The sequence below is a fragment of the Lepus europaeus genome, chromosome X (assembly GCF_033115175.1).
Source record: "Lepus europaeus isolate LE1 chromosome X, mLepTim1.pri, whole genome shotgun sequence".
Taxonomy (NCBI): domain Eukaryota; kingdom Metazoa; phylum Chordata; class Mammalia; order Lagomorpha; family Leporidae; genus Lepus; species Lepus europaeus.
This window is the reverse complement of record NC_084850.1, coordinates 133,882,951-133,908,808: the sequence shown is the minus strand read 5'-3', so window position 1 is coordinate 133,908,808 and position 25,858 is coordinate 133,882,951. Positions and strand designations below refer to the sequence as shown.

Below are 25,858 nucleotides of genomic sequence, written 5' to 3'. Positions count from 1 at the left end.
TGTGATGCCTGCGTCCCATATTAAAGTGCCAGTTTGAGTCCTGGTCGCTCTACTTCCCATCTAGCTGAGAAGGCAGCAAATGATGGCCCAAGTACTTGGGTCCCTGCGACCCACATGGGAGCCCGGGGTGGAGTTCTAGTCTCCTGCTTTCAGCCTGGCCCAGCCCCATCCATTGTGTTCATTTGAGGAGTAAACCAGTAGATCGACAATCTCTTTCTCCAACTCTCTTTCTCTTTCACTCTCGTCACTTGGTCTTTCAAATAAATAAACCTCAAAAAAATTTTTGCAACAAAATAAACTTATCTTTTGATTCTATTTTTCCATAAACTTTCTGAAGAATCCTGTTATCCATCTTTTTCTCTATTGTTCTCTGTCCATTATGTTTTATTTATCTATTGTTCATATTCGTATCTGGTATGTGTTACACAAGCATTAATGAATTCACTTTAATAACTGAAACAGTTGCAAATTAACTTTTAAAGGTCCTACAAAGTACAAATACTTAATACCTGGCCCTTTCCAGAAAAAGTTGGTAAACCCCAGGGATAGAGCAAGAGATTAAATGACCCCACAAGTGAACAGACAAATCCAAGAGGGACAACTTGCCTGGCCTCCTCATTAGTGTCATTTAAAAAAAAAAAAGGAGGGGGCATTATACTACATTAAAAGACCAATGAGTGATAATCCAAAGGAAGTGAAATCTTTGGTTGGATCCTGGGGAAAAAAAAAAAGGAACTACAAAAACCATTTGTGACAAATACATTTGAATATGGACTAGATACTAAGATTAATGAATCATTATTAATTTTCTAACTACAACAACAGCATTGTGGTTACACAGGAGATGAAGTAATCTCTTATTATGTAATCTCCCTTTTAGGAGATTTCTGCTGAGATACACTAGGAGTAAAGTATAATAATACTTGCAATTTTCAAATATTTCTACAGAAATGTACACACATACAAACACAAATAGATGAGGTAAATATGACTTTTAAGGGGCTGGCATTGTTAAGCCACTGTCTGCAGTGCTGGCATCCTATAATGGTATCAGTTCAAGTCCCGGCTCCTCCACTTGCCATCCCACTCCCTGTTAATGCACCTGGGAAAGCAGCAGAAGATGGCCCAAGCACTTGGGCCTTCACATCAACGTTGGAGTACCAGAAAAAGCTCCTGGCTCCTGGCTTCAGCCTGGCTCAGTCCAGACCATTGTGGCCATTTGAGAACTAAACCAGTGGATGGAAGATCTCTCTCTCTCCTTCTCTTTCTGTAACTCTTTCAAATAAATAAATACATGTTTTTGAAAAAATTTTAAAAATATGATTTTTAAAAGTAACAATAGTTGGAGCTATGTCAGGAATACAGAGATAAACACTGTATTTCTGGAACATTTCTACATATTTGAAAATCTTTATAAATTAAAAAAATGTTACAATACAGTATGTATCCTATAATCACATTTCTATGTAAATTTGCACTTATTTATAAATACCTTTAAGAATATCATTCCAAAGTATTAAAATTCGTAATTTTGGGGCTGGCACTGCGGCTCACTTGGCTAATCCTCTGCCTGTGGCACCGGCACCCCGGGTTCTAGTCCCAGTTGGGGCACCAGATTCTGTCCTGGTTGCTCCTCTTCCAGGCCAGCTCTCTGCTGTGGCCCGGGAAGGCAGTGGAGGATGGCCCAAGTGCTTGGGCCCTGTACCCCATGGGAGACCAGGAGGAAGCACCTGGCTCCTGGCTACAGATCGGCCCTGCGCGCCGGCCGTAGTAAACATTTGAGGAGTGAACCAACGGGAGGAAGACCTTTCTCTCTGTCTCTCTCTCTCACTGTCTAACTCTGCCTGTCAAAAAAAAAAATTGGCATTTTTTTGGCAGTTCAACTACAGGTAATAACGCTACTTTGTTCTTAATATTTCTTTGTATAGTTTTAGTATTTTACAGGAAATATGCCTTACCTTGATATATTTGAGGGAAAAAAATACTCCAGGAAGCTTTTTACGGAAGACTTAAAGGTAAACTATTCAGGTTTGGAATGTGTCATGAGTTATCATACTCACTGCCCCTCTAAAAGAAACATTATGGTACAATGATCCTATAGACCAGAAAAACACACTTTCAAAAGTGAGCTTCTTATATGTTCTCTCAAGAAGCTTATTTAATCTGCACAGGCTTACTAGCAAAGGGTATCGGTTTTAGATAACACATTTGTAAGTAATGCCATAATAGTTTTTACAAAGGTGCCAAAAAGGTAAAGATCCTTTGAAATGCCATTTTTCCCCTAAGCACTGAGTTGCTTATACTTTAATCAAAAAGCAAATGCAAAAAGTAAATACAGATACTAACTTTCACTCTTCCTTGAAGAGGAGGAATCACCAAGTGACGATTATCTTGTATGTCTTCAAATAAATCATCTTCATTGAAATCCAATGGTTCACTCTAATACATTAAAAAAAACACAACAATGGAAACAAATTGAAAATTCCTAAGATTAGCAAAATGCAATTAAACTCTATCCAGTCAAGGGGCCCTTTCCCATGTTACACAGCATTATTTTAAAAACAAATTATAAAAACAGTAACAACAGAATAAAAGGCAACTTATATATTTTCCCATCATCACCTTTTAACTAGAAAAAAATTACCATGATTACTACTATTACTACCTAACAGTTGTATACTGCTTTATAAAGTATCAAGCTCACTGAGATTTTTATATAGATCAGAAACTTCAGGAGTATATTTTTCCTCTTATGCCTAAGATCTCAAGATATTTTGAACTGTTACTTCTTTGAATAAAGCAGTTTCCCTTCATTTTATTCTTTAATTAATCCAATATTATCATGTTTATTTGTGTAAAATGCAATTTTCAGAAGCAATAATAAAGTTATAATATTCTTATAACAACCACAGGACACTATATTTCGAATTTATATCAAAAGCATGGTCAAATTGTATTAACATTTGTTGAAATTAGATGTATATATACATATATAAAGATCCAATCTATGTTTTTTAAAACCCCAAAGTTTACATAAGAAATCACAAGCATTTAAATATTGTATCAAAAATGCAAGCACTTGCATTTTCTAAAGTGCTTCTTCAAGTAACATATAGTAAGTAAACAGAACTCACTGAATAGTTTATGCTGCCAAGATCTGTTAGTTTAAATGAAGTCAGGCAATCTGAGTTCAAGGAGTTCTTAAAAAGTACCAACACTTGATCAGTTCCAGTTCCAACAAAATCATCTATCAGTACTGAATTAACTTTTTCCCACTTAGCAGCAACCTGAAAAGAGTACATTAAAGGAGGAATAGGAAATTAAAGAAAATCAGATATGAGATAAACTAACAAGTCTTTCCGTTTCTTGTAGTTATACTGAATCCTCAGTCTTACAAATGAGTGATGAAAATGATATTGTATATACTAAACTAAGGAACTGGGGGATCAGAAAACATAAGGAGTTGTAATAACTTTACAAATAGCAATGTACTTAGATTTAATATTTTATTAAGGTTTGCCCAGGGATGTTCACATCCCTGATTTCTACATTAAAATTTGACTATAATTTATTTATAAATTCTAACACTTCTCATGGCTAAATCTTTTGGAAATTCTAACATTTATCATGAGTAAAACTCCAGTGAAGAGTCTTCCTCTAGCACAGATAATTTAAGGATGACCCTCATTCCCATAAACCTTAATGGATACGCACTTATGATCAGACCAATTACCTGAGGAATTCAGTTGCACTAGGCAAACGGAAGGTACAGGTAGGCACTTTAAGGGTTTTCAATGGAGAACAACCCACAACAAAACCAAAATGAACTTAATACCATAAACCCTCATGGGGGCAGAGGGGACACAGCTATTATCAGGGGCTCACAAGGTAAGGGACCTTCATGGTAGAACACCTAGAAGCATCCTAGCTTAATGGAATAATCTGGTCAGTCTATATAAGATGCTTGAGACCCAAAGTTTAAAAGACAATGTGTTAAAGGTACGTAAAGTTCAAAGCCTCCAGACTGATGAAAAATACTTTTTAAAATACCACCATGGAGATCTGATCCTCTCCTTCCTAAGGCAAAAAAAGCTAAATCTCTGCTCAGAACCCCAATAGCACAGACACATCATGTAGATGACTCATGAGGGTGGCCAGAATTTGAGCAATTACACTTAGTTTAGCAGTTAATATTAACAAAATATGATTGGTTTTACAACTGAAGTGAGGCTCTTTGATGTATGTAACCAATTATCAATTGTGCCCCTATAAAGCTAATTTCTAAAGCTGTGATTCTTCTCTTGTACAGGGAGGCGGCTTATTAGTAGACCCATGAGCTCCCTTAGCTCCCCTCCCCCAACACACACAAGTATCATGCAGTCTAATGAACTATGGGAAGAGATATTAGCAATAAGAATGCGATAGGCATGCAAACACCACAGCTGTGCAGACACATTCTCAATCTATAGCTCTCAAACTGTGCTACCCAATAGAAACAGTCAAGCCACAAATGCCAGGCATATTTATAATTTTAAATTCTCTAGTTGAAATGAAAAGGTGATTTTTAATATACTTAACCCAATATATCTAAGACATTATTTCATTTTTTTTTTTTTTGACAGGCAGAGTGGACAGTGAGAGAGACAGACAGAGAGAAAGGTCTTCCTTTTCTGTTGGTTCACCCCCCAATGGCCGCTGCGGCTGGCGCACCACGCTGATCTGAAGCCAGGAGCAGGTGCTTCTCCTAGTCTCCCATGCGGGTGCAGGGCCCAAGCACTTGGGCCATCCTCCACTGCCCTCCCGGGCCAGAGCAGAGAGCTAGACTGGAAGAGGAGCAACCGGGACAGAATCTGGCGCCCCGACTGGGACTAGAACCCAGGGTGCCAGCGCCGCAGGCGGAGGATTAGCCTAGTGAGCTGCTGCGCCGGCCGACATTATTTCATTTCAATGTAATCAATACATGTTGAGATATTTGATCTTTAACCTTTACTGAGACTTTGAAGTTTGGTGTGTATTTTTGACATTTATAGCACATTTTAATTCAGATTACCCACATTTCAGATGCTAAATAACCACATGTGACTAGTGGCTACTGCATTAGATAACGTAGTTCTAGAGCAGATTAACCTCTATCAACAACACACCAATATCTATGCTTCAGGTATACTTGAGAATGACCTTGCTTTTGAAATGCCTGGTACACACACAGTCAGAACTTGCAGAGACAACTTCTATGCAAGAGAGCAGGCCTAAAAGCTAGTCATGTATCCCTCTAGGCCAGTTTTATTTCAAGTCCTAAGGATGGATTAAACATTATACCTGAGGCTTTTATGAAGGGCTGATCTGGAAACACACTAACCTTGATTTTCATTACTTACTCTAATTTATGCTTGTCTGTATTTCTCCTATCTTTGTAAGCTAATTCCTTCTTGGAATGGGGTGGTAAAGGGGCAGATGGATGAACGAGAGCCACCCCGAAGGAAGACTGCTTCTGCTGCTTTCTGTTTTGGGGCAAAACTGCTACCAAAGACAGCAACTTATTATTATTATTATTGTTAAGACTTATTTATTTATTTGAAAGTCAGAGTTACACAGAGAGAGAGAGAGAGAGAGAGAGAGATCTCCCATCCATTGGTTCACTCCCCAGATGGCCACAATGGCCAGGACGGGGCCAGGCAGAAGCCAGGAGCCAGGAGCTTCTTCCAGGTCCTCCCATGTGGGTGGCAAGGGCCCAAATACTTGGGCCCTCTTCCACTGCTTTCTTTTCCCAGGGCATTAGCCCGGAGCCAGATCAGAAGTGGAGCACCTGGGAGTTAAACTGATGCCCATATGGGATACTGGCATCACAGCTGGTGGCTTTACCCTCTACACAAAAACATCAGCCCCAGCATTTTATTTATTAACACAGTATTTATTTTGTTAACTAAAACCTCTTAATACTACAAACAATAAATTCCTCTCAGAACTCAATGCTAGAAAAAAATACTCTCTTGTACTACATTCCATTCATTTGGAACCTACCGTATTTCCTTTTTTGCTTTAATTGCTCAATAAAGTGTCATTGCTCAGATGCAATTAGTTCCTTAAACTAAGGATGTCTGACATGATTATTTCCTCTTCCCTTTATTTCTAGCTCTTAGCCTGCATCCCTGTTTTCCAAGTACTTGGCTATTTTCCTCTAAGCTACATCCTTTTTAAGTCAGTGGGCATAAATGTAACACCAACATAGAGGCAGGAGTTGCCAAATGCCCAGGGATGCCAGGGGAGAGGCCATTTTTAAGCACTTGCAGATGTCAGCGTGTGACCAGAGTTTTCAAAACACGGTATGTGAGAACAGCAGAACGGTGTGGAATCCCTGAAGGGGTGGCTCAGGGAGTGATTTCGTAGTGACTGCATGCATTGGTGGTCCATTGTAGACAGAGAACCCTAAAACACAAATTCAAGTCAGAGAGGCAGCAGCTACAGACCCATCCATGGGGACGGATGCAAGTCTATGCTTCGGTGACTTCAGCATGACAAGCTTTACAATGTCCAAGCAAGTGACCCACTTCAAAGCAGTGAGTGAGGACTATAGTCCATTCAATGAATGGGGTGCAAGGGAATGTTTTTCCTTATTCAAGTGACATCCTTGGGTAAGTGCAGGTAATTGCTGACAGCCCTAGCCCTTGTCTAACATAAAAACCGCTAGACTTACTGAACTCCTGTGTGTAAAGTACTGTGCAAGACACTTTACAATGTCATTGGATTTATTTTCTCCCCTCTTAGAGGCAGGATGATCCCAAATTCACAGAAAAAAAAATAAGTTCACAAGAATTAAACACATTCCTTAAGGTAACACCAGTAAGTGGCTCAGCTGGGATTCAAACCCAGGTGGTGTTCTTTCCGTTACTCTAACCCTGATAAGGATTATAGGGTATACCAGATGTTTCCCTCCTACCATTTCCTGAAAGGAAAAGAAAGTAGAAAAAGACAGAAAATGTTATTTTCCATATAAGCTCCAAATAAAGCACAATGTGCTCTTAAAAGATTGCTTTCAAAAAGAAGATAGGATAGCTTTCAAGTTAGTTTGCTTTGGAGAATTTAAGTTCTCTATGTATTATAGAAGTTGAATATGGATTACAGAGATTGAATATAATCCCTATTAACAGAAATTGAGTTTATAAAGCAAAGCCAGATAAAGCCTAATTCAAGTGTGGCATTTCCCCATACACAGGATAATGATTCACGTTTTAAAAGGCAGTCTGAACTTTCTAAAACATCTATCAATACTCCAGAGCAAGGTGATAAAATGATTAAAAAAAAAAAACTTTAGTTGAGCTTCTAGTTAGGACACACAAGATAAGGCAGTGTCTATTTTTTCTTAAATATCACAAAATCTTAACAAGTTGTATAATGTACTAATTTTAGAAAAGACACTTCTGACTAGTAAGAATTTGTCTTGATGTAGAAACACTGCCCATCACATAACTGACTGAGCTGATGTACATCTTAAACCAGGAGGATGCAATGTTACTAAAAAAAAAGCAAAACAAAACAAAACAGAGTTGGAGAAATACTATGGGTGGAGACACCCATAGTTATAAACCTCTAATTTCCTATGCCTTTTTTTTACCTGTTATTGAACACTGAATACCAGTGAGTATTTTAAAGCAATTTCTAAGCCTTAAAGTCAAAGAAAAGATTATATTATGTGAATGGCTTCGTCAAAGGTCAGCTCTGACCTATAAATTATAACAAAAATCAGCAAGTTTTTATAAAAAGTAATGCTACTTGTACTAGAGAATAGTTATTTGTCTCTAAAGGGAGAGTGGCATTTCAAAGAAATCTGCATGTTTAATTTTCAGAAATGAATTAGAGAAAGTTAAGTTTAAAGTAGACAATTATCAACTTTCCAAAAGTTGAAAAACTGATTTGAGTTTTCTAGAAAGGAGTAAGATGTCAAAATACTAGTAATACTAATGTAAGTGAAAATACACATTTAATTACTATCACATTAATACAAACCAGAAAGTCATATTAAAAGATAAAATTAGTTATATATTTATACATTTCTAAACAACTGAAAGGTTTATGACTCAAAATGGCAAGGCAAAAAACAAAACCTCAATGTCACGTAGTATTCAGATAATGTTAAGAAAAAAGAACAGTGTAATATATACAACATGATTTTAAATACAGCACTAAAAGTTGACTTAGGTAAGACTCTAGGATGAATTCCACGATGCCCAGGAATGGCTGAAAGGTCTAAGACCACCAAGTGAATTAAGAGAGTAAGTACTGTACCTGAAAGTTCTTTTTCCAAACAGCACAAGCATCATTGGACCTAAATGATACAATGAAAAAGAGGTTTTCTTCACCTGAATCCATAACTTGAACTGCACAGGGATCGCCAAATGGAAGCTGGCATACACTTTTAGGAGTCCCGTTTTGGAATGAAATCAGCTGATTTTTTTTAGTAAGGGCAAGCAGAGATATTCTTATCTGGTTGTTGATGATCTCGGTCGCACAGACATGGACACAAGTCACACCGCTATATGCAGCAGGGATAATATATGCTTCACTTAGTATTTCCTTACTTTCAAGTGCATATAAACAAAACTTGGTATTCCAAATTGCATAATCTGGTTCTGAAGGCATCTGGGATCCTTCCTCAGAAAAACAGCATTTCTTTACTCCTAATAAAACAGTACCTAGATTTCCAATCTCCCCTGCCCATATAACAGAGGAGAAGGTGTCTGACACACTAACAATATTGCCAGTTTTGGAAGAAATAATGAATAATGTGCTGACACATTGCCATAAAACTAAAGGACCATTAAGGACCCTTATGCTGTCCTTCAACTCATGGTCTACTTTAAAACTCAAACGCTTTTCAAATGTATTAGTACTGTGAAGAAATAGTAGCAAGTATTGGATAATATTACTCTTTTTATTGCTTTGTAACACAATGCAAGGCAGGTTGATTCCAGTTCTGAAATCAGATACACAGTTGCAACATGTGATTTTAAAATGGGAGTTTTTTTCTTTCTTTAATCTGAATATTCCAATGGACTTCTGAACAAATGTTCTTGTTCCTGTGTCAAAAGCCATTCTTCGGACTTGTAATATGGGTGTTTTTGCAGGTTCTTTATCTGCAAAATTTCCCTTACACAACTGAAAAACAAGGACTTCCCCGTTATAACACAAGAGCCTTTCTTGGTCATTCGATGACATTGCTTGTTTGCTAGTCATTCCACAATATCTAGTCTTTGTGCAGATCCAATTTTGAAATGCAAATCGATTCAAGTTGATGCTATGAAACCTAAAAAACAAATGAGAAGAACTGCCATGAGGTAAGCAGAGTTCAAAAGAAAACACGTTTCTGTTACAGAAATATCACATAAGTAACTACAATTTTATTTTAAAAAATTGTAAGCTTTTTAACTACTGTGACATCACTCTTCAGAAAAAAAGATAACCCAAGTATTTTTTTCTATACATCTCCGTATTCTAAAAGTTTGCTAAAAATGCAAATAGCCAATATCAAAAAAGCTAATGTGTCATGAGCATGTATTCACTTAAAGCTTCAGCAGCTCTTTTAAAATGACTTTGAGGGTTCTTTCTGGCTCAGGGAATTTCTTAAGTGTTCTACTTTTCTCTGCTTCAAATCTACCAACTCTAATCTGGTTCTGCACCCTCTGCTTTCATCCCTTTAGAATGGCAATTCAGTTAGTCATTGCTTTACTTGTCTAGGAGCTCAGTCTCTCCCCAAATATGGTGACTGTTGAATTAGGCTGCTCCCACAGCCCAGGCACTTCGAGAGACAGGAGCTTGTTCCAGCCTTATGACAAAAATAAAACCCAGAAACCAAAACAGGAGATGCTATAACAAGGCTTAAAAAATTTTTCAGGAAGCAGTTCATACTAGACACTCATAGAATGACAATCACTTTAAGTAATACTCCAACCTCAGAATCAGCCCTTAAGGCATTCTGGTCTGGCTGGAAAGCCAAGGGGGAGCATTTCAGGCATGGAAAGCCAAGACACTCTGAAAAAAAAATGTCCTACATAAAAGACCCCAGTGGGTGAGACCCCAGTGGAAAGAAGTGGCCACCAAAGAAGGATGTACTTTTCTCTAAGGGAGGAAAGGACTTCCACCTTGCTTATGGCCTTGTCAAGCTGGTGGATCCAAAAGGTTTCCATAGACAAGGCAGCTCATGCCAAGAGCCTTGGGTGATCACTGACATCATACATAAAGAGTGTTATTTGTTAAATAAACAAGAGTCACCGTGCACTAACTTCCCATGCAGGACCTCTGTCCCCAAGGAGTTGTGCCATGACACTTAATAATAAAACTTGTTCTCAAGAATCAGTTCCTTTTAGTATATTAAGTGGAGGATATTATTATGGCTCATAAGTTATAGTTATGTCTAAGAGCTCACAAAAGATGTATCATCCTTGGGTTCTTCTTTAAAGACAATTAAGTTTCTAAAAGGAAAGAAGGGGGAGGAAGCAAGGCAAAAGGAGAGGGGAGCGAAATCACCTTGAGGAAGCAATAACACAGAACAGCCCTTGTCTAGACCGTTGAGGAACAGCTCTCTTAGTTTTTTTTATTCTAGTCTTTCTTTTTTTCTTTATTTCTGTTTCTTTTTCTTTCTCAGAGTAAACAGGAGAGGGAGGAGGAAGGGGGGGTGAGAGGGCAGGTATGGTGGGAAGAATTACTATGTTCCTAATGAGATACCTACAATTACTATGTTCCTTTATGAGATACATACAAATTTAAAAAAGGAAAAAAAAATCCTTAGGAATAATAGAAATAAATCTTACTTTAGAAAAAAATGCATTTTATGACTAAGGAAGTCACTATCCTTTTTTTTAAGTTTTAAGGATTTTATTCAGTAAGAGAAATGCATAGGAGAGTGAGGGCTCTATCTAAGGGAGAAAGGGATGTCCAGAAATTAAGTTGAGGCCACACCAAGCAGAGTATAGGCCAGGAGCCACATGCAGCAAACATTTGGTTATGAGCAGCTACAATAAGCTTAGCAGAGGTATCGAAGTGAAGGTGGAGAGATCAGGCAACCCAAAGGCCAAGGGCAACAAGGGCAATAGAAGGCAATCAAGGCAAAGGAGCAAAAAGACCAGGTCCACCGTGTTCCAGGCCTTTTATTCACTTTCAAAGGGGTGAGTCGCTATTCTTACTCAAAGCATAGGGCAGGGGGGAATGAGGATTAATACAACTTCTTATAATAAACATAATTAAACCAAAGCTATCAATCATTTGTGCTTATTATATACCAGGTACAATATTATCTCATCTAATGCTAATGACTATTCTCTTAAAATAAATACCATATGATCCCATTTTTCAACAAGAAAATATTATTTTAACAAAGGTACGCAATTTTTCCAAGGTTACAACACTAACCTACAGTTTCATTATCAATCGCCAACGGTACTGGATTGGCAAGAGGGGCCTTCTGATTGCAGGATCTACAATTTTAATCATCACATTATCCTGGCATGGAGTGCCATTCTGAACAAACTGATTACGTAAGAAAGGTAACTTGAGAGAATTCATATAACAGAATAAAGAACAAAAGAACATGTTCTAAATTAAAAAAAAATACTAAGTCACTCCTTCAGTGGTGTTTGAAGACCTACCATATGCCAAGCAGAACTAAGTCTGCCTTTTACTCAATGTTTGATTCGGGCACATTCCATCATTCCTTTGTGCCTCACATCCACATTTATATAATGAGGTGTAACAGCACTTATCTCACAAGCTACTGAGATTAAATCACACAAAGCATTTGAAATAAAGCCTGTCACACAGGAAGTACAACAGCCATCCCTATCCCTCTGCTCCCCCACCCCACACCCTGCAGTTTTGCTTTCTACAGTTTCAGTTACATGGTCAATCACAATCCAAAACTATTTAATGAAAAATTCCAGAAATAATTCACAAGATTTCAGTTGCATGCCATTTGTGAAGAAACCTCCTACTGTCCTTTGTCCCACCCAGGACATGAATGCTCCCTTTGTCCAGTATATCCACACTGTATGCTACAGCCCAATAGTCTTATCATCAGGGTACTGCAATGCTTGCGTTCAAGTAATCCTTACTTTACTTAATGGCCCCAAAGCACAAGAATAGTGATACAAAGGAGGCACCAGGGCATAAGCCATGGAATGACAGATTAACCCTCGTATAGTGTTGCCCTGCCTTGGGGCACATAGGAAAAACTACAGGATATATAGGATTGGAACTATCAAAAGTTTTAGGCAACCACTGGGGATACTGGAATGTATCATCCACAGATAAGGGGAGACTACTCAATAAATGCCAGCTGCAACCATTGTACTGATCATCACAGCCAATTCTGGTTCATAGAGTATCTAACCTTAGAAACAGAATAGTTGTGGCCTAATGATCTGTGAATGCTGTGATGTCCCCCACCAATATAAATAACCCTAATGCATACTCTTTTCGTCTACTAGAGGAGCATTTTGTAAACCAGGAAGTCCAACTGTTTCAGAAATAATTAAAAATGAGGTTATTTACAAGTAAGCAGGCTTGTTTTCCTCTGAATGAAAAGCAAATTCCCAAAGCTCAAGTTGTTTTCATTCGTTACAGAAATCAAACAATAGTCCAATTAGAAAAAAGTATCATCGTGAAACATAATTTACAAATGCAGCTTAATGTAGCCTGTATTTTATAGCAATGATTTTGATTTACAGAGGCAATTCTACTTAAAAGCACATTAGATTGGTCAGCATCTACTTTCCAGTTGGAAAAGTCATATCTTATTGTTTAATTTCCAAATACATCACTTGTGTTTTTTTTGTTTTGTTTTTTGTTTTGTTTTGTTTTGTTTTGACAGGCAGAGTGGACAGTGAGAGAGAGACAGAAAGAAAGGTCTTCCTTTTCCGTTAGTTCAGCCCCCAATGGCCGCTGCGGCTGGTGCACTGCGCAGCGTGCTGATCCGATGGCAGGAGCCAGGTGCTTCTCCTGGTCTCCCATGTGGATGCAGGGCCCAAGCACTTGGCCCATCCTCCACTGCACTCCCGGGCCACAGCAGAGAGCTAGACTGGAAGAGGAGCAACCAAGACAGAATCCAGCACCCCGACCAGGACTAGAACCCGGGGTGCCGGTGCCGCAGGTGGACGATTAGCCTAGTGAGCCGCGGCACCAGCCCCCAAATATATCACTTGTTATGGTTTTAAAGTATGCTCATAAATTCTTCAATACTCTTTCCAACAAGAAGTAGTACATAATTGCTCTCCCTTTGTGTGAGACCTGGCCATTGTGACTCACTTCCAGCCAAAAGAAGGTGACAGAAGTGACACTGTGTGACTTTCCAGACTGGGTCATAAAGAGTATTGTGACTTCCCCTTTCACTGCTTTCTTGGACCAGTTGCAGTGGAATTATGGCTTCCTAGGAACAACCAGCAAAGGATCGAGGCCTTGTGCCAATAGTGTTACGAGTGAGCCTTCTTGGATCAGATCCTCCAGCTCCAGTCAAGCCATCAGGTAAGGACACCTCCAGGGAGACCCTGAGTCAGAAGCACAAGCCAAGCTGTTACCAAACACCTGACCCTCAGATATTGTGAGATAATACATTTGTCTTGTTATGAGCTACTAAGTTCTGGAGTGCAGCTGTCCTGCAGTATTTGTGGAGGATTGGTTCCAGGACCCCATACAAATACCAAAACCAGAAAATTGACAATCAAGTCTCTTACATAAAATGGCATAGCATTCCCATATACAGTTGGTCCTCCTCATCTGTGGATTTCATATCCATAGATTCAACCAATTACTGAAAATATTCAGGGAAAAGAAATGCATCTGTGCTCAACATGTACAGACTTCTCACTATAAATGATACAGTACAACTATCTACATAGCATTTACATTGCATCAAGTATTACAAGTAGGCTAGAGGTGATTCAAAGGATAGAGGAAGGTATATGTGGACACTATTTTATATGGTGGACTTGAGCATGTGCAGATGTTGGTATCTAAGAAGAGTCTTGGACCAATCTCCCACACATGCTGATGGACAACTGTCATCTATGCACATCCTCCCACACACTTCGAATCATCTCTCTAGATTAGTACAAGACCTGACAGAATGCAAATGCTATGGAGACAGTTGTTATATTGTATTTTTCAAGGAACAATGACCCCTCCCCACAAAGAGTGTACATGCTAAGTACAGGTGCAATGTTTCTTAAATACTTCCCATCAGCAGTTGCTAAGAGTCCCAGGATGCAGAACTCAAAGCTGTAGAACCTGCCCCAAGGGCTGCCTGTAATATGTTACACAGCAAGAGATAACAAAAACAAGATCCTATGGCATTTGTTTGGAGAACTGAAGTGATATTACTGAGAAATTTCATGACCAATACCTGAAGTCATTGAAGATATAATACCATAGTGCAAAATTAGGACAAGTCACTCTCTTACTAGCTTGCAGTTGGGCAATGAATAAATGCTAAGATCACGGACAATAAAATCACAAAGTAGTTTCAGTTCATCTGTAAAGATAAGTAGGTAAATCAAAGGTGTGGCTCTCACTTGTGAAACTATCATTTAAAGAAAACAAACATATTAATTATGTTACCTTAAAATGTATGACAGGTTCTTAGATTTCTTAGTATTGAAAACAACCAAAAATAACTGAGCAAGGATTCTATTATTTTAATATGAAATGTCACAACTAATGTTTAATTGGCACAATGTTCTGGTTCCCCACCCAACCCCTTGTATGTGAAACGATTAAGGAGAATCTATCAAACAGTCAGGACTTAGGAAGATTAGACACTTCCACTGTTCTTGTTTTATAGTTGTTAACTGATTTATAATAATTATACGCATTTAGGAGGTATAGTGTGATATTTCAATACATGCATATAATGTGTAGTGGTCATCAGATCTTTTCACATCATCACCAAGTTCCCCAAGTTCAGAACCTCTATATTCCGACCCTGGTTGCCACTACTATAGTTCAGACCTTACTATCTCACTGAAGCCGAGGTAAAAACCTCATAATTAATCTCCTCATTCTGGTCCCTCTCTCCAATTTATGAATGTATTTATGCTACCTTACTTACTGTTCTAAAAAACACACATGTGGACCTGTCACTGTCCCTTAACTCAAAAGCCTGGCATGCTCCCTGCCTTTCTCAAGAGACTGGTGATCCTGTATAGAAAGAAGCTAAGCACTGTTGTGAACACATAAAAGGTGTAGAGAAAAAATGGTTATGAACCACTGCTACAAAGTTTAGCATGACACTCAAAACCTCATATCATAATTCTTACTCAACCTACTTTTATAGTGCTCTCTAGGCAGAAAGGAAAGTTATTCTCATGGACTTAGACTCAAATAGGTCTAAAAACATAAAGGACTAGTAAGTAAAAAATTATTATTTTTGATTTTTAAATATCATTGCAAAACATGCACATTTCAACATGTTATTTTGAACACACTACATTTAGAGTTTAAAATTAGATGTACTTAATATATTATTTAGTTATGAAGATGTTTTCCCAGACTTTTTTTAATCTCTAGGCTTATTGAATTTATATATATGTGTATACTTGATATATTTTCTACTGATGCAATAATCTAGTTTTCTCTTTGACTTTAATGTGTTTGGTCTCTATTGTTAAAATGAATTAAATTTAAATTTTTTCTAGCTTTATTGTGGTTTAATTGCTAAGAGAGTAGATCATAAGTGCTCTCACTGAAACATCTACTTTAAAAGTCCTGGGTATATGTTCATAAAACCTGCATGCCTATGAAATAAGTGGCATTTATTTAGTCTTTTTAAATTTTTTTATTTATATATTTTCATTTTAAATGAAATACAGAGAGACAGAAAGACAGAGAGATCTCCCATCCTCTGGTTCACTCCCCAAACATCCACAACAGCCAGGTCTGGGCCAAATGGAAGCCAAGAGCCCAGAATTCAATCCTGGTATCCCATGTGGGTAGCAGCAACCTGAGTATTTGAACCACCATCTGTAGACTCCCAGGATGCACCTACACAGGAAGCTGGACCAGAGCAGAATAGACCAAACTGGAACCAGGAATCCAGATATGGGATGTAAGTGTCCCAATTGGCAACTTAACAAATGAGCCAAATGCCTGCTCTAAGTAACACTCATTTTTAAGATAGAAAGACTAGGGGCCAGCACCATGGCTCACTTGGCTAATCCTCTGCCTGCAGCGCCGGCATCCCATGTGGGCGCCAGGTTCTAGTTCCGGCTGCTCCTCTTCCAGGCCAGCTCTCTGCTGTGGCCTGGGAGGGCAGTGGAGGATGGCCCAAGTACTTGGGCGCCTGCACCCTTGTGGGAGACCAGGAAGAAGCACCTGGCTCCTGGCTTCGGATAGGCGCAGCGCCAGCCGTAATGGCCATTTGGGGGGTGAACCAATGGAAGGAAGAACTTTCTTTCTCTCTCTCGCTCTCACTGTCTAACTCTGCCTGTCAAAAAAAAAAAAAAAAAAAACATAGACTATCTGGAAACAAGCCAAACTAAGGTTCAATTTATGATTCGTGATCCAATATAAGCAACCCTGATTATCAGGGCACCAGGTTTCTTATGCCAGCCTCTGAACTATTTGACTTTTTACTTGGTACCATTACACCAGTGGCTGCAGAAGAAAACAAGTAACTCAAATTAGTTTTTATCTCCTGGTTCAGCTATGGCAGGGAAGAGGAGATTTCGAAGCACCTTATGTATAAAATACGATGTTATTGATGTTATTTTAGTTTTTCCTGCTCTTTGATGTCAAACTGCAACATATGTAGATGTATACTAGAAAAAATATATTCTAATGTAAAAACAGTAGGTTGACAATATACTATCACCCTTATCCATTCTTCTCTACTGACCCTCTTCCCCAGTAAACATGGTATTCCCTTTAAATGCTAATGAATTCATTTGGGCACTACAAATTCCAAAACTCTAAATAAACTCTCAGTGTGGTTCAGGAAGACTCTAGAAGAATACTATAAAAGTTGCAGATGAAATACAAAATTGTCTGGAAGAAACCATATCAACTGTGACCAAGAGAAAGTATTTCTGGGGGAAAAAAAAGAATTAAGCCACCTGACCTAAAATTGCACTTAATACTGAACATAACCTTGTGAACAAAGTACCGATAGATGCTCTTTTTCTAACATATGACACTGCCAATCTAAGTAAATAAACTGGGCTACAAAAGAAGACTACAGTTAAAACACTTCTCCTTACACAAGTAAAAATTATTTGTTGGGACCTACCCAGAATTGATCTCACTTAACCAACATTATACAGCAGACTAAAATGTCAGTGGGCATTGGGGGCATGGTAATCTGCTAAATTGGAGAACTAGGAAACATTATGTTCAAGAAGGCTTTGCCATACTTAAAGACTTCTAACTTTCTCCTATTAGCAAGTATAAACCACTGAAAGCTTTCAAAAAAAGAAATCACAAAATTGCCCTTTTGATTATACAGAATCTCAAACAGTGTTTTAATGTGTGAGTGAGGTAAGACTGGAAATAGCAAACAATTAGGAGACAATTATGATCACTTAATTAAAGAGAGACATGATTTTGCAGGATATTTGATAGTAAACCAAAGTGCATATATCCAATAGTTTCATTTCTAGACATGAAACCAGAGACTCCTACATATACTCAAGGGCATTGTTCTAGAATATTCACTATGCTATTATGTGCAATAGAAAAGAAAAAGTTGAAACTTAAATGACCACCAATAGGGGAATAAATAAACATGGAAGGAATACCACAGAATAGTTAAAAGACATGAATCAAATCTATGTCTATCATGAGTAGATTTCAAAAATAAAATAGATGAAAAATTAAATTGAAGACAAATGTATACTGCAGTAGCTTATATAAGCTAAAAAGTACAAAAGAGCATTATATGTTTTCTATTTACCTCCAATAGCTACATTCCCTGGGTGCCGTCTCTGGGAATAGTATCAGGTATTGCTCTAAGCCAATGAGTTAATTCATTTATTCCTCTTGACATCCTTATGCCCTAGGCACTATTACTAGCCCATTTTACAGACAGGGAAACTGAGGTAGACAGTTTCAAGATCTTCTCATAGGTCTACAGATGAGAAGTGTTACACCAGGATTCAAACTCTGGCAATCTGCTGAAAGATAACAAAAGCAAAACTGTAAAGAGTTCATGTCAAATTCTGTACAAGTATTGATTCTGGACAAGAGGATGAACATCAAAGTAGGGGGATGGAGTCAGAGACAGATTTAAGTTATATCTGAAATGTTCTTATGACTGTATTCAATAAACAATTTTTTCCCATAAAAATGTAAACATAAAAAAGTATGAGGCACAAGTCACTAAATTGTCGTGCTATCATGGCTTACTACAGCTAAGGGAAATATGGGAGTTGTTTTTTGTTTTTTTTTTTTTTTTTTAAGATTTATTTTATTGTCTTATTTGAAAGGCAGAGATAACGAGAGGGTTGGAGAAATAGGGCCTGGAGCTCTATCCAGGTCTCCCACATGGGTGGCAGGGGCCCAGATACTTGAGTCATCCTCCACTACTTTTCCAGGTGAATTAGCAGGGAGCTGGATTAGAAGTGGAGAGGCCAGGACTCTGACCGGCACCCATATGGGATGCAGGCGTGGCAGGTGGTGGCTTAATTCTCCCGGGGGGCCAGTTCTTACCATGTCAATTTTCATTATCCTTCCTTTTAAAAGGGGCAACATTGTAAGTACAACGTTTTCCTTTCCATTCTTATTTTCTAACGGACGAGCATAAGATTTGTTACAATACTTCATTAAGGTAAATGTTTCTCAGCCTTGGCGCTCTATGGACATTTTTGTACAGGCCTGAGCGTTGCAGGATGTCTAGCAGCAGCATCCGCGGTCTCAACCAAGTAGAAGGCAGATGTAACAATTAACCTCCAGATGTAACAATTAACATTGCCAAAAGGTCCTGGCGGGGGGGGGGGGGGACGGGACAGAAGTGCCCCCCCCACCAGGATTTGAGCAATAAATTGAAAAAATAAATTGAAAAGACACTTCCCATTTTTTAACTTTATATAACTTTAAGCTTTCAAAGATATTTGCAAGGGTGAAGAAAGTTTCAAGCTAAACAATTTCTTGAATATTCCAAGGACTTAAAAAATCCACTTATTGCACTGAAAGACCCAGGCCCCAGGGTGCATCTCCCTTCCTGCTCTTTCTCGCAATGAGGGGACAGGGGACCAGACCCAGCGCCGTTGCCCCCTCCACCAACTACCCGGGGAAAAGACGCGCCGGCCTGGCCTTACCTCCGCCCAGCCACCACGTTCCCGACACCCAACGCGGATGCAGTGAGCCGCCGCTCCAAAGCTCCCGCCAGCTCGCAACGTACGGGGACGCCAGCTCTGAGACTGCGTGGAAAGTCGAGGGGGTGGAGCGTACCGAGATTGGCAGCAGCTGGTTGCCAAGGGAGGCTCGGGAGGCGGGGCCTCGGGAGAGCGTTGTGAAAGCCACAGGGCGGAGCTCCGCGGGGGAAGCGCTGGCGACCTCGCGGCTGGCGGGGGCGGGGCCGCAGTGCGGGGTACGTTGTGGGGCGGGTCCCCAATGAGAAACGAATGGGACTCACGCTGAGGGCCAGGTCCCGCCACCAGACCCAAGCGGCCGCATCGGATTGGGTGGCGCGGCGGCACTTCCGTCCGTTTTCAGGTGTCACGCGACTGCCTCCCCCTCCCGCCCGTCTCTGTCTACCTCCCGGACAGCCTGGCGGGTGATGAGATACTGGGGCGGCGGCGGTGGGAGTGACGACGGCGACAGCAACTGCAATCACATCCATGACTGCGACCATGGCCGAGGTGAGGAGCCGAGTGCACAGCCGCTGGCCAACCTGGGCCCAGAAGCCACTTCTGAGGCCCAGGGGCCCGTGCGCCAGGTGCAGGTGGGCTGGGTTGAGGGTAAGCTGGGGCGGGGGTTGGGGGGCGGGGGAGGGACAAGTCCTATCTAAGGTCCCGTCGTGTCTCCCATGCAGAATCACGCGCAGATTAAAGCCAAGCTCATCTCCGAGACCCGACGGAGGTTCGAAGCTGAGTATGTGACAGGTGGGTATTGCACTCTCGCGGTTGAGGAAGGTGTGCGGTGAGCACCCCCAACTTTGCTAGAATACCTGTGGGCATCTCTGTGGGAGCTGTAAGGGTCCCTTTCGTTCCTCAGGGGAATGATGCTCTAAGTATTTCAAAGGCTTTCCTCTCCGTAGCCTGCCCTTTCCATCACCCCAAGTGGACAGGTGGTTCTTCTGATGCGATGCTTCCTTTATGGAGTTCATGTTGGTTGGAAATCGGTGACTTTTTCGCATCCCCTCCTGTTTACGGAACTTGTAGGATACTTCTTAGGGCCACAACAAAAGGTTCTTCTGCTGTCCTTTCACCAGCAACACTGGGCAAAATGAATGTGGAAGCTGTCATAAAACTATTGATGAATACTTTTTACTTAATGAGTACTTAATACTGTTGATGAGTACTTAAATTGGGTGTGCAGATTTTTTGCGTTTTCTTGACTGATTCCACTTCCGACAACCCGACCTGCTACCCAAGGAATAGGGCCTGGAACAAGTTCTTTTTATCTCACAATCTACCTAGTGAAGTACCTGTGAATTCAGAATTAATATACTACTTGAACATTCTGTGTCTGCATGACACAGAAACGAGGTGTCAAGTACTTAGCTGATGATTTAATACTCATACAGTCATTGTTTAAAACATGCAGAGTAAATATAATATGGAATTATATATAAATATAGAATTAAATATAATATGGAGTTATATACATAAATATGGAATTAAAAAGAGATCTATATGTTGCCTATCTTAAGATCCATTCTAATCCTGACCCTGGCACTAAATAGCTTGCTTGTCTGGTCTGAACTCATTTCCATATATGTGAAATGCAATTAACAAGGTCATGTGCATTAAAGAAACTGTTTAACAGCAGCTTCATGTAACTGGCTTTCAATGAGTATTTTTGTCTCCATAGTCATTTTGGTTACTATAAAAGGAGCTTAAACTTCCACATCTTGACTTTAGTGCTTGGCAGAGGATCCTTGTAATTTTAAACTGTCCTAGATTATACATCAGTTGATGACCTAGAACAAATAAGGAAATCTGTTCCAAATATACTGGTCAATAAATCTTTTCATACCTCCTTGCCAATTTTCTTCACACCCCAAACTTTGCACTAGAGAGTTGCAAAAGCACTTGATTCACTTTTAGCCTAGAGATCTCATTTCTAATAACATCACTGGTTCAAGTATAGACAGAAATCTAACACTGTTTCTATAGAAATGTAACTCTTGAGCTACCTGATTTATAAACATTTTGAGAGGCAACCCAGAACTAGACCTAATAAACTAGTGACACCGAAAGTCATTTACTTGTGCCCAAGAGAGGACACAAAATATAGTCAGAAACGTAGCAATAGACAAGATCTTCAAGGTCATCTTGTATCACTTTCTCATTTTTAAAATGAAGAAAGTGAAGTCTACAGAGATTAAGTGATTGGCTCAAAATCCCTGGTATTAGTGGCTAGGCCAGAGCTAGTGCTCAGGCCTTCTGAATTTCACTAGATTAATCTTTTGGCAACACCAGTTGTCACATTAGATCACATTGCTCCCCATCTTGACCCCCTTCAGTCCCTTCTAACTACATTCAGGAAAAAAAAAATCCCAATTCTCCGTGGTCATCTATGATGTGAAGGCCAAACATGGTCTGGCTATTGCTCACCCCTCCATTCTTGTCAGTTTCTATTATCCTCACTTAGTATAGATTAGACTACTGCCCACAATAAGAAACATATTTTACATTGCTACCCAGTACACACGTGCACACACTCACCTGAGGCCCAAACTCATTAAAGAATACTTATTCTGAAACCTTGTGACTCTGGTGGTTTTTTTTTCTGTTTAACTTCCTTTTAGAAGATGCAATGACCCACAAAATTGACATCACAATCGAAAACATGACCCATAATTTGAAAACCATGACTAGCCACACTGCCTCATTTGTGTTCTTCAAACAGAATGAGTCTGTTTCCATCTTGGGAACTTTCCACTTCTCTCTGCCTGGAAGGCTTTTCCCCAGTTAGTGTGCATGGCTAGATCTTTTTTTTTTTCTTTTCAACGTTTAAGTATATCTGAAAGGCTTTCCCTGATTATTAGGTACCTTCCCTGTTTATTTCCTTTTCTTTATAATTCTTAGCCATAAGCTGTAATTATCTTGTTGACTTGTTTATTTTTTGTTTCCTCCAGTACATGTATATAGGTTCTGTGGCAACCTGTAGAAATTGAGGGCAGAGGCCTTGTGCATCTTAGTCATCTGTAAACCTAGCACAATTCCCAGTGTGTAGTCAATGAATATAGCAGTACTTCAACAGATATGCAAGAAGCTTAGACCAATTTTGTATTAAGAACTGTCCTAAGTGGCTATCCCCCTCAACCAAAATCTGGCAAAGAACAGCCCACACAGTATGTTCCAAAAGGCAAGCATTATTTCTTTTCTTTTCTTTTCTTTTCTTTTCTTTTCCTTTTTTTTTTTTTTTTGACAGAGTTAGACAGAGAGAGAGAGACAGAGAGAAAGGTCTTCCTTCCGTTGGTTCACCCCCCCAAATGGCTGCCACGGCTGGCACTGTGCCGATCCAAAGCCAGGAGTCAGGTGCTTACTCCTGGTCTTCCATGTGGGTCTTCCAATTACTTGGGCCATCCTCCACTGCCTTCCCGGACCACAGCAGAGAGCTGGGCTAGAAGAGGAGCAACTGGGACAGAATCCAGCGCCCCAACCGGGACTAGAACCTGGGGTGCCGGCGCTGCAGGCGGAGGATTAGCCTAGTGAGCCGCAGCACCGGCCAAAAGACAAGCATTATTTCTAATTAAAGTCCTATGTGGCAATAAGTATATTTGTCCTTAAATGGGCACATAGGTAGGTGTGAACACATGTGTGTAGCTTATGTGCACAGCAGAATAAATAGTAATGGAAAGACTTGCATGGGAAAGGAATATATTAAAGATTTTATCACACTTGTCCAGTTAATTGAACTGTTGCATCAGATAAAGGTACAGTTGGAGAGGTAAAAAGATTTTTTTTCCCTATATTTAAGTTTGCTCTTTAGAAATTAGCTCATGTTTTTGAAACATCTACTTCCCATCTTCCTCTGTCTTTCGCTTCTTCTCTTGTCGTTAACAATGTGTAGTTTCATAAGAGGCTTACGGCAGACTTAAGCAAACATGATGTTTTTCCCAAACGAGAATATTATCTGCAAGATTGTCACTTCAAACAGTAACTACTCCAGAAACTGTCTTGGAAGGAGATTCTTGGGAATTCTAGGCATATTTCTGCCTCCATAAAAATTAAATTATCAATGATAGATAGATTTTTAGCAAGAAAAAAAGGAGTAAAATACACAATAAGTCCATCGTGGTGTAATTTCTTTTCTCGCTTCTGTGAGAAGTACCATGCTGAGTCTCAAATGAGAACCATTTCCCATTTTTTCTTCCTCCTCCTTGTGTCTAAGACTAATCTCTTAGGGCAATAATTTGTTCAGTTCCTCAAGTGCTCACACAATTAATTCTGGGAAGCAGTGTGTCAGGAGGAAGAAAAAGAATTGAAAAAAGAACAAAACAGAGCCCTTCCCCAAACTGCTACAATCATTAAAACTGAGAGAATTCTTAAAATGAAGGTGAGTTATGGTAAGGAATATTAAGAATGTTTAAATATTTTCTGCAAGAGTTAAAGACAATGAGAAATGCCATTTCTCAAATAGTTAGGGGTGACTGGGTTAGCACAAAGTTAGAAAGCGCTTCATAGAAAAAGTGGGATTTTCCACGAACCTGAGGAGTTGGTAGACTTTGGCCAGGCTAATCAAAAACACTCGAAGCTAAGGCACTGAGGTGAGAGGCCACAGAGCATGTTGGGACGCAATAGGAAGTCCACGTTAGTAAGCAGTAAGGAGGGAAGGATATTTGCCTAAAGTCAATGGTGATAGCATAGAGAGCCTTGCACACCAGAGGGATGTATTTGTACTTAAGTGAATACAGGGAGCCAGTGAGGTCTGTGACTTTTGTTATTTTAGATTGTCTGACTTTACAAGCATATGCATTCCTTTAAATGAATGTGGTTGGTTGCCAAAAAGGTCTGAAGAAACCCTCCTCCCCCAACCCCCATTACGTGGCCATTCAGAGATAGCTCTGAGAGGGAATACATTTTTTCCAGTTTTTTTTCTGTACGTTTAAGAAAGCAAAGATAAAGGACCTCTGTATGTAACAGTGTTGCACTTTTTATTTCCATGATCTTATTTCCCCGTGTTTATGAAGTAAGCAAGATTGTATATTACCATTTAATAATTGATTCCTAAATAAAAACTTTCTTATCCTTTTTCTTAGGATAGTCCCTTCTTAGATATCTAGATTTATTCTAGTTTTTTGTGCAATACTTAAGATTATTTCCTCAAGATTCATGTATAGAAATTGAATTATTGGTTTCAATAGTGTGACTGATTTTAGTTTACATTTGAGTGCTAATAAGGATAAACTTCTCTTAGCTCCACGTCCATTTGTAATTGAAGCTTTTTTTTCATTAGTTTGGCTTTTTAAATACTGCTATGGGCTTTTCTTGTTTATGTCACTTTTACCCATTCCTTCGTGGTTTCTAATTTACCATTAAGTAATTTTTTCTCACCCAAAGACATTCTCTAGTCTTTTAATTTTCGTTTGGTTTGGTGTATCGTTTTCTGTTTTTTTATGTGCAGACTATATAAAACACGAATAAAGTAAACACTCATGTACTCTTGACTCAGTGCCCTAGAAGCCTCCTGTGTTCCCCCATCCTTGTCATTCGGGGGCCAGTAGCTTCTGCATTTGGCGTTACTCATCCTCTTGGCTTTCATTAGTTTTTCCACATATGATGGACTCTTCACCAGTGCTTTCCTGGGTTTTGCTTCTGTCTGAGCTTCATATAAAAGCTGAATATATTTGTCTATGATTTAATGTTATTGCTCAAAATTCATTCATATTATCAAGTACTTGTATAATAAGTGTAATTCATTGTTTTTATGTCTGTAATGTAGTTCATAGAATGAATGTACCAAGTGAGGTTGTATCTAGGTTTCTGTATCACATACAGTGCTATTGTGAACTCTTACAATTTCTGGCACCCACATGCAAGAATTTCTCTAGGGCAGTATTTTTAAGAAACATTTCAAGGAGTTTGAGAGGTCAAAGTATCCTTTTTCTCTCATTTCTCTCACAAGCATCCAGCAAGGTTTTCCGGGGGCTACATGGCATGTGATGATGTCATTGCTTTGACAGCTGATAGAATGTGTACTTGTGTGTTCTCATGCTTAAATTCTTTCTCAATTTTAATACCTAATACATTAACTATCAATAAGTATAATCCATGTAATGGAAAAGCTTTTTAGGGGTCCTGAGACCAAAAATTTCGAGAACTTCTGCTCTAGTGTTTGTACCCAACAGTGAAACGGGTAGGTTATAGAACAGGCACATGTTCCCTGGACTAGTTAATTCTGTACTGTTTCCTAAAATGATTGTACCAGTTTTCATTTTAACCAGCAGTATTTGTGTATCCTTGTTTTCCCACATCCTAAAATTTGGCACTGTAGGACTTTGGGAAGGAATATTTTTTGTTCATCTTATTGGGGTTCTGGGATATCTCATTTTGGTTTGAATTTATATTTCTTTGAGTTTGAATACCTTTTTTCATATTTTTATAGGCCATTTGGTTTCTGCTTCTGTGAAAATCATTTCTTCACACTCTTGTTGGCCTCTCTGTTTTTCATTTAAATTTTAGAAATAATATAACATATTTCTACAAAGATT

General features: G+C 39.2%; 2 protein-coding genes across 16 annotated transcripts in view; one reads left to right on the top strand and one right to left on the bottom strand.

The window, feature by feature from the left end:
• The window catches only part of FANCB (FA complementation group B), a 209,929-nt gene extending 190,529 nt beyond the window's left edge, over positions 1 to 19,400 (bottom strand). For 7 of the 9 annotated variants that reach the window (XR_009865031.1, XM_062183516.1, XM_062183519.1 and 4 more), the window contains exons 1-4: positions 19,293 to 19,400; positions 8,284 to 9,301; positions 3,135 to 3,287; positions 2,347 to 2,439 (exon numbers count right to left, since the gene is read on the bottom strand). Coding sequence is in view for 8 of the 9 variants with exons in the window: in XM_062183516.1 (XP_062039500.1) it covers positions 2,347 to 2,439; positions 3,135 to 3,287; positions 8,284 to 9,231 (1,194 nt within the window). In the remaining variant the exon portion in view is untranslated. Of the gene's footprint in view, positions 1 to 2,346; positions 2,440 to 3,134; positions 3,288 to 8,283; positions 9,302 to 17,929; positions 18,150 to 19,292 lie in introns of all 9 variants that reach the window. The other 2 variants (XM_062183514.1, XM_062183513.1) reach the window with 2 other exon arrangements.
• A 254-nt stretch (positions 19,401 to 19,654) lies between these two features.
• MOSPD2 (motile sperm domain containing 2) overlaps positions 19,655 to 25,858 on the top strand; it is a 71,873-nt gene continuing 65,669 nt past the window's right edge. For 3 of the 7 annotated variants that reach the window (XM_062183263.1, XM_062183262.1, XM_062183261.1), the window contains exons 1-2: positions 19,660 to 19,835; positions 20,009 to 20,078. In XM_062183263.1, the coding sequence (XP_062039247.1) occupies positions 19,815 to 19,835; positions 20,009 to 20,078 (91 nt within the window). In that variant the 5' untranslated portion in view covers positions 19,660 to 19,814. Of the gene's footprint in view, positions 19,836 to 20,008; positions 20,079 to 25,858 lie in introns of all 7 variants that reach the window. The other 4 variants (XM_062183259.1, XM_062183260.1, XM_062183258.1 and 1 more) reach the window with 4 other exon arrangements.